Genomic DNA, 9,870 nt, shown 5'->3' on the forward strand with positions numbered 1-9,870 from the left:
GTAGGTTGCAGTAGGTACTGGGAGATGAAGAAGCTTGCACAGGATAGAGTAGCATGGAGAGCTGCATCAAACCAGTCTCAGGACTGAAGACCAAAACAACAACAACAACAAGTTCTAGGGGACTGATGAGCTCAGATGTTAAGTCAGATAGTGCTCAGAGTCATTTGGACCATTTTCTGGATGAGGCTATTCCGAGAGTAAAGAACGATCGGTGGGGAAATGGAGACAACACCGAACATGCTATGTAGCTTTGCGTAGACAAGTTGGGCAGTGTCTCTAGTATGCTCTTGTCATTTCCGAGCGCGTAGAAATGCCTAGAACATTAGTGTCTCCCGCCATGTGCGAGCACTTGCCGAGAGCTTCGCCTGATTTGGTGAAATCCCGCCCAACTAAACTATCGCGCGTTTCCTTCTTCTTAGCAGTTCGGCCGCCCACTGCAGGGGAGACTCAGGGCGTCCCTGCAGCGTTTCCGACAGGAAGAGTCTCATCGCCCACCGCACAGCCCGGGCTTGCGTCCCTCTAACTTTCGTCTGAACTCAAATGAACGGCTGACTATGAAAACAACATTTCGGAACACACGACGAGCTGCAATCCAGCAGAAAATTGCCGGAAACTGCAGGAGGCTGCCTCGTATGACGAGGATGTCGGAAAGTTGGTACGACGGTACTGCAGATGTCCAACTCGGACTGGCGGCTATGTACAGAAGCAGCTGGAGGGCGTAGCCAACTGCTGCACAGAAAACAGTTTTGATTTTCCCTGTTGTTATACAGGGTGTTTCCCCAACGGCGCGCAAAAATTAAACAGGACGTACAGCACGCTCCACTGAACAATTTGTTACAATCAACTGCAAATACCATCGTTGACACAATGAACGTAACATTTGCACTGTATCTTACAAAATTTACTGGAACTGACGCCCATCAACCTCAATGGAAGCATGACATCGGCGAACAAGGTTTTGATGCACCCTGACAAATACCCCCGGTGTGTTTCGAATCACATCACAGGCAGGTACACTACTGGCCATTAAAATTGCTACACCACGAAGATGAAGTGCTATATATGCGAAGTTTAACCGACAGGAAGAAGATGCTCTGAGATGCAAATGACTAGCTTTTCAGAGCATTCACACACGGTTGGCGCCGGTGGCGACACCTACAACGTGCTGACATGAGAAAAGTTTCCAACCAATTTCTCATACACAAACAGCAGTTGACCGGCGTTGCCTGGTGAAACGTTGTTGTGATGCCTCGTGTAAGGAGGACAAATGCGTTCCATCACGTTTCCGACTTTGATAAAGGTCGGATTGTAGCCTGTCGCGATTGCGGTTTATCGTATCACGACGTTGGTTGAGATCCAATGACTGTTAGCAGAATATGGACTCGTTGGGTTTAGGAGGGTAATACGGAACGCCGTGCTGGATCCTAACAGCCTTGTATCACTGGCAGTCGAGATGACAGGCATCCGCATGGCTGTAATGGATCGTGCAGCCACTTCTCGATCCCTAACACATGGTGACGTTTGCAAGACAGCAAACATCTGCACGAACAGTTCGACGACGTTTCCAGCAGCATGGACTATCAGCTCGGAGACCATGGCTGCGGTTACCCTTGTCGCTTCATCACAGACAGGAGCGCCTGCGATGGTGTACTCGACGACGAACCTGGGTGCACGAATGGCAAAACGTCATTTATTCGGATGGATCCAGGTTATGTTTACAGCATCATGATGTTCGCATCCGTGTTTGGCGACATCGCGGTGGACGCACATTGTAAGCGTGTATTCGGCATCGCCATACTGGCATATCACATGGCGTGATGGTATGGGGTGCCATTGGTTACACGTCTCGGTCACCTCTTGTTCGCATTCATGGCAGTTTGAACAGTGGATGTCACATTACAGATGTGTTACGACCCGTGGCTCTACCCTTCATTGGATCCTTGCGAAATCATAGATTTCAGCAAGATAATGCAAGACCGCATGTTGAAGGTCCTCTACGAGCCTTTCTGGATACTGAAATGTACGACTGTTGCCCTGGCCAGCACATTCTCCAAATCTCTCACCAACTGAAAACGTCTGGTCAATGGTGACGGAGCAACTGGCTCGTCACAATACGCCAGTCACTACTCTTGATGAACTGTGGTATCGTGTTGAAGCTGCATGGGCAGCTGTACCAGTACACCCCATCCAATCTCTGTTAGACTCAATGCCCAGGCGTATCAAAGCCGTTATTACTGCCAGAGGTGGTTGTTCTGGATACTGATTTCTCAGGATCTATGCACCCAAATTGGGTGAAAATGTAATCAGATGTAAGTTCTAGTATAATATATTTGTCCAGTGAATACCAGTTTATCATCTGCATTTCTTCTTGGTGTAGCAATTTTAATGGCCAGTAGGTCAGTAGTGTACAATTCTGGCAACCGATTCAATCTCCGTATCCACTGGGGTCTCATACACAAGTGACTTTAGATGTCCCCGTAAGAAATACTCAAGGGGATTCAGGTCACGCGACTTGGCAGGTCGCGGATCAAGACCTGCCCTTCTCACACAGGGACCAGGAAATGCGGCGCGGACATCCACACTGAAGTGAGGCGGTGCCCACATCCTCTCACGAACGGCTTTGGACTCACCTCAGTTGCAGCTGGTCATCCAGATGGTCAGGTAGAAGATGCGGCCCGATGAGGTTGTCGGCTACAGAGCCGGCCGGCCCTGACATTCACGGCAAAACGTACTTGATGGTGTGTCTACTACAGCGTCACGAAATTCCTCATCCCAAACATGGCTGTTCGTGCTATTCAAAATACGATCACGACCAAATGAGGCCTCGTCAGTAAACAGCGCGATCTGGAGGAAATTTGGCCGATCAATCCACTGCTGAGGCAACTACTGACACGAAACCACACTTGCTGCAAAGTCAGTCACACGCGCTGCAAGGACTCGTTAAGCTGATACGGGCGTAGTTTTTGTTCGTAGACTCTTCGCCACACGCTAGTATGTGTAGCACCCGTTTCAACTAGTGGGGTCCGCTGCAACACGTTCTACATCTACATCTACATCTACATACATACTCCGCAATCCACCAACGGTGCATGGCGGAGGGTACCTCGTACCACAACTGGCATCTTCTCTCCCTGTTCCACACCCAAACAGAACGAGGGAAAAATGACTGCCTATATGCCTCTGTACGAACCCTAATCTATCTTATCTTATCTTTGTGGTCTTTCCGCGAAATGTAAGTTGGCGGCAGTAAAATTGTGCTGCAGTCAGCTTAAAATGCTGGTTCTCTAAATTTCCTCAGTAGCGATTCACGAAAAGAACGCCTCATTTCCTCCAGAGACTCCCACCCGAGTTCCTGAAGCATTTCCGTAACACTCGCGTGATAATCAAACCTACCAGTAACAAATGTAGCATCCCGCCTCGGAATTGCTTCTATGTCCTCCATAAATCCGACCTGATAGGGATCCGAAACGCTAGAATAGGTCGTATTAGTGTTTTATAAGCGGTATCCTTTACAGATGAACCACATCTTCCCAAAATTCTACCAATGAACCGAAGACGACTATCCGCCTTCCCCACAACTGCCATTACATGCTTGTCCCACTTCATATCGCTCTGCAGTGTTACGCCCAAATATTTAATCGACGTAACTGTGTCAAGCGCTACACTACTAATGGAGTATTCAAACATTACGGGATTCTTTTTCCTACTCATCTGCATTAATTTACATTTATCTATATTTAGAGTTAGCTGCCATTCTTCACACCAATCAGAAATCCTGTCCAAGTCATCTTGTATCCTCCTACAGTCACTCAACGACGACACCTTTCCGTACACCACAGCATCATCAGCAAACAGCCGCACATTCCTATCCACCCTATCCAAAAGATCATTTATGTAGATAGAAAACAACAGCGGACCTACCAAACTTCCCTGGGGCACTCCAGATGATACCCTCACCTGCGATGAATACTCAACATCGAGGACAACGTACTGGGTTCTATTACTTAAGAAGTGTTCCAGCCACTCGCATACTTGGGAACCAATCCCATATGCTCGTACCTTAGTTAGGATTCTGCAGTGGGGCACCGAGTCAAACGCTTTCCGGAAGTCTCGGAATATGGCATCCGTCTGATACCCTTCATCCATGGTTTGCAAGATATCGTGTGAAAACACAGATGGATGTTAATCTGACTGACAGTGTTGTTAAGGGGCGTAGGACGTGAAACGGGCCGACTTGGAGCAGCAGAGGCACCACAGGACATTTTAATTTCCACTGTCTATACTTTTACAAATAAATTCATAAAACTTTGTTAGCATGACCAGGAATGATTCAGGGTTCACACTCATAGTAGAGGAAGTTCAAAAACACAACAAAATAATTTTTTTTACATGTGAAATTTCATCATTTTTTCACTTGGTATTAGCTACATTTGTTCCTGTAGGTACACTTTTTCTCATAAGTAAGAGAGATTCTTCGACGAATTTTGCACAACATACAAACCATACTTACAGGTGTATGAAACTGTAGAATTTCCCAAATCTGTTAAAAACTGTGGTGGCTCTGAGCACTATGGGACTCAACTGCTGTGGTCATAAGTCCTCTAGAACTTAGAACTACTTAAACCTAACTAACCTAAGGACAGCACACAACACCCAGCCATCACGAGGCAGAGAAAATCCCTGACCCCGCCGGGAATCGAACCCGGGAACCCGGGCGTGGGAAGCGAGAACGCTACCGCACGACCACGAGATGCGGGCAAAACTGTGGTACAAATTGAGATAATTAATTATAAAATTCGAGTTTTCTCTAAAGTTTAAAACGTAACAGCCCATTCATTTTTCCATAGATTAAATAAATTCTAGTTTCATACCCCTGTACGTATGGTTTGTAAGCTGTGAAAATTCATCGAAGAATCTCTTACTTATGAAGAAAAGTGTACCTATAGCAACAAATGCAGCCAACAGTTAGTGGAAAAAATCGTGAAAATTCACATTTAAAAAATATTATTTTTTCGTGTTTTTGAACTTCCACTGCTATGAGTGTGAATCCTGAATCCTTCCTGCTCATGCTGACAAAATGTTATGAATTTACATGTAAAAGTATAGACAGTGGAAATTAAAATGTCCTGTGGTGCCTCTCCTGCTCCAAGTCGGGCCGTTTCACGTCCTACCCCCCTTAATTTTGTACTGCGACACGTTTTCCATCTCGGAAACCACTGCGAATAGGACATACGTCCAAATGAAGTCTTTTTGTTCAGAATCACCATCACCCCTGAAAGCACGTACTGACTCACTGCATAAGCGTCGACTCTCTGGCATATAACAGTGTTTTCTGTCAGCCTGGGTTGGTTACTCACCGTGCAGGGAGGGACTAGAGTGCTGCAGCGACGAGTAGAGATGCTCCACGTAGGGGTTGAGGCGGTAGGCGGGGTGCAAGTCGGCGGCGGAGGAGACGGGGGGCGGCTGGGGGCCCGCGTTGCCAGCGCCCGGCGACGCGCCCGCCCCCGCCGCCGCCCCCGCGCCCGGCGCCCCCGGGGGCAGCACGGCGCAGCGCCGCGACGCCGCCAGCAGCTGCAGCTCGGAGAGCGCGCCCGTTCCGCCGGACCCCGCGCCCAGCCTGCGCACACAACCGGCAATTACGGGTAATACACTCGCGTAACATCAGCAGCGTATGTAAAAGATGCAAAAACTATACCTACTCATACTTGACAATTTTCGTGAAGCGTCATTTGGACTGTTATTATTAAATACATTTCCATTCATTAATAGTTTATTACCCGCCCGTCAGGAAACTGGCGACCCTGCCAGGACACGGAGGGCAGCTACAGTAAGGGGGGCGGCGTGCAGTGTACACTTTAACTGGCAATAATGGGTAATAGGTAATAAGCAGATTCAGAAGGATGTGGGTTCCAGTAAGTACTGGGAGATGAAGAAGCTTGCACAGGATACGGTAGCATGGAGAGCTGCATCAAACCAGTCTCAGGACTGAAGACCACAACAACAACAATGGGTAATAGACTTGTGTGTATCACAGGTAAAACTGTGACATCAACAGCATGTGTAAAAGATGCAAAAACTATACCGACTCGTACTGGACAAGCTTTGTGAAGCGTAATGTGAGCTGTTATTATTAAATAAAATACATTTCCATTCATTAATAGTTGATTATCTGTCTGTCAGGAAACTGGCGACCCCGCCGGGACGCGGAGGGCAGCTACAGTAAGGGGGGCGGCGTGCAGTGTACACTTTGTGCACAGCCACATCGGCCACTGTTCCCATTAAACAGGTAGAGCAGAGGCACGAGATACGACGAGCCGCTGCTGATACATCAGTTCTATACTGGCTTCCTCGCATTTGGACGCACGTGAAGATATAAGGGACATACGTGGTAGGGGCGTAGATGGCACGAATTCCTCCCCGACATAAGGGAGCGGTCGGGTGTGACACGTATCGATGCCAGTCGCAGTACGGTACATTTCTTCACTGCACACAGACCTCATTCCACGCACTTAACCCGCGTGAGTCTGAGACAGACACATATGTGCACATGTGGAGAAGGAGCTTCCCCACAGCACACTGTCTGCTTATGCAGACGGTATGCAAACAACAGACTGTAAGTAGGCTGTTTATGTTTTTATATTAGTAACGCCAAGTAGCGCTGGCTGTGCTGTGTGCGGTCTGTGGCTGGTTGGCATTGTTGGAATATTTGCTATTGTAGTGTTGGGCAGTTTGATCTGAACAGCGCGTAGCGTTGCGCAGTTGGAGGTGAGCCGCCAGCAGTGGTGGATGTGGGGAGAGAGATGGCGGAGTTTTGATCTGGACGTGTGTCCATCAGAGACAGTAAATTTGTAATACTGGATGTCATGGACTGATATACATATTATGACTTTTGAACACTATTAAGGTAAATACATTGTTTGTTCTCTATTAAAAGCTTTCATTTGCTAACTGTGCCTATCAGTAGTTAGTGCCTTCAGTAGTTAGAATCTTTTATTCAGCTGGCAGTACTGGCGCACGCTGTATTGCAGTAGTTTGAGTAACGAAGATTTTTGTGAGGTAAATGATTCACGAAAGGTATACGTTATTGTTAGTCACAGCCATTCTTTTGTAGGGATTATTGAAAGTCAGATTGCGTTGCGCTAAAAATATTGTGTGTCAGTTTACTGATGATCAGAATAAGTAAAGAGAGAAATATTTGAGTACGTTCAGTTTTGCTCAGCTGTATGAAAATCAAATAACGTAAGGGGTTTACCAGCACAGTAATTCATTAATTTTTAAGGGGACGTTTCCAGACATACACTACTGTTGTTTTTTTTCCAATAACAATCGATATACACCGGAGATATTTCCTTACCCGATATATCGATACCGAAATGGCAATATCGAGAGCCGATATTTTTATTTTATACTATAATTCCTTGACAATTTTCGGTAAATTTTTGAAGTCGTTGTTTTGTAATTGTGTAGAACATAATTTTACCTTCACTGTGTGAATTTGTCTGATACTTTTTGAGCTTTCATTGCGTCCAGTCTCTCTCTGTCACTGTGTGAAGCAAGTATAGAAGCACAAAGAAGAACCCCATTGCACTGGGGGGTTGCCGGTGGTAATGGAATAACAAGATTTCCGACGAGAAGAAATACCACACCAGCTGCTTTAAAACACAATTTTTAACGCAACTGGTGTGCTACTTCTTTAGATCGGCATTCTTCGCAAACAGTTGGTGAAACTGATGAACAAAAATCAGAATGACGAGATTGCTCCTCGCGGTTGGCAGAGACGTGTGAGAGGAAATGCTGACGTAATCGGCGGTCGGCACTACCAAAAGAAGCTGCAACGTTTAACTTCAGCACGCAAGTTTGAGGCTAGAACTGCTCGCTCGCTGAAGAAATGCAAAAACAGACATGTCTACATCAAGTGTTCCGGACAAATCCGATATGTGACGAAACGGACACCTTTTATTGTGCCAATTTACATGCAGTTACTGTTGTTAGCAAAGTGGTTATCGCCAAGCGTGAACGTGCATCGTTTTCCTTTCAATTCTTGCTCTAAGGGGGATAGGCAGGCTGCCAGTTTGTTGATGTACAGAATATCTAGCAATAACTCAATATAGCTGCGCGGAGTGGCCGCACAATTCGAGGCGTCATGTCACGGATTGCGCAGCCCCTCCCGCCGGAAGTTCCGAGTCCTCCCTCGGGCATGGGTGCGTGGGTCTAAGTTTAAGTAGTGTGTAAGTCTAGGGACCGATGACCTCAGCAGTTTGGTCCCTGAGTATTTCACACTTATTTGAACATTTGAATAAATCAATGCTTACCAGGTGTACCGGTATGAAATGAGCGTTTTTTTGTGAAAATGAAACACTAATTTTGAATTGGAAAGTAAAAACATTTTATTCTATACATTTTGCCCACCTTTCTGGCAATTTGTAGACACCACGCCAATACAAATGTTCGTGTTTTTAAGCAAACCAATCAGACACCCAATTTTCTTCATAGGAATCGAAGTGATCCTCGGCCAATGCGAGTCCCATTGATGAAAACAAATGGTAGTCGGAAGGGGCCAAGTCTGGTGAATACGGCGGGTGGGGTAGCAGCTCCCAGCCAAATGTTTTGATTGTATCCTGAACCAAAAAATGGTTCAAATGGCTCTGAGCACTATAGGACTGAACATCTTAGGTCATAAGTCCCCTAGAACTTAGAACTACTTAAACCTAACTAACCTAAGGACATCACACTCACCCATGCCCGAGGCAGGATTCGAACCTGCGACCGTAACAGTCCCGCGGTTCCGGACTGCAGCGCCAGAACCGCACGACCACCGCGGCCGGCTATCCTGAACCAGTTTTGATTTGTGTGCAGGTGCATTGTCGTGTAAAAAAATTACTTTGCCATGTCTTCTGGCCCATTCTGGTCTTTCTTCTATCAATGCATAGTTCAAATTGATCATTTGTTGTCTGTTCTGTAGCGATTAGTATTCACAGTCTGACCGGGTTTTAGAAGCTCATCATACACCACACCTTTCTGAACCCGCCAAACGCAGAGCACTGTCTTATTGCCGAATCGATCTGGTTTTGCAGTCGATGTTGATGGATGTCCGGAATTAACCCATGATTTTTCCCGTTTAGGATTGTTAAAATAAATCGATTTTTCATCGCCAGTAACAATTCGATGCAAAATTGATTTTCATTCACGTCTTTGAAGCAAAATTGACAAATGGTTTTTCGGTTTTCCATCTGTCTTTCATTCAATTCATGTGGCACAGATTTTCCACACTTTTGGATCTTAAAATAGCTTTCAAACGGTCGGAAATTGCTTGTTGTGCAACATTTCTTCATTTCTTCATTTCTTCATTTCTTACATCAAAATCATTATTTCTGAACCGTTGAAACCATCTTTTGCATGTTGCTTCTGATAGAGCATGATCACCATATGCCTCGACAAGCACTTTTTTTCAAATGAAAACAAAACATTAATGCTCTCCGCAAATCATCACTTTCTGGTAGAAAATTCGACATTGTTAACACGATGAAAACATATGATGTTGTTTGTTCCATGACTTGATGTATACTAAATATGTTTGACAGATGTCACACCATCCAAACAAAACAAAACAAAAAATTAAGGCTCGTTCACAACAAATGTTCCCTATCGACACATTTGTATCTTAACGCTCAGCTCTTACCGGTACACCTGGTAAACATACAGCTCTAAAACTGGCAGTACATTTTCAATGAGGAGCCGATATTTTTATAGGCTAGTACGTCAATATCTTTTTCATCGATATGTCACTTTTTTCCGACACATTGATGGCCTGTAATGGTTTCTGATGAAGCAATGCTACGTCTGATGAAGAAAGACACAGAATCAAATGCT

At 45.6% G+C, this 9,870-nt stretch overlaps 1 protein-coding gene across 1 annotated transcript in view; it reads right to left on the reverse strand.

Moving 5' to 3' along the window:
* LOC126215009 (transcriptional activator cubitus interruptus-like) overlaps positions 1-5,511 on the reverse strand; it is a gene marked incomplete at its 5' end in the record, with an annotated part of 126,893 nt that extends 121,382 nt beyond the window's left edge. The window contains one exon of the mRNA XM_049941634.1: positions 5,358-5,511. Within this exon, the coding sequence (XP_049797591.1) occupies positions 5,358-5,511 (154 nt within the window). The remainder of the gene's footprint in view (positions 1-5,357) is intronic.
* Positions 5,512-9,870: the final 4,359 nt, after the last annotated feature.

This window comes from Schistocerca nitens, chromosome 12, assembly GCF_023898315.1.
Source record: "Schistocerca nitens isolate TAMUIC-IGC-003100 chromosome 12, iqSchNite1.1, whole genome shotgun sequence".
NCBI lineage: Eukaryota > Metazoa > Arthropoda > Insecta > Orthoptera > Acrididae > Schistocerca > Schistocerca nitens.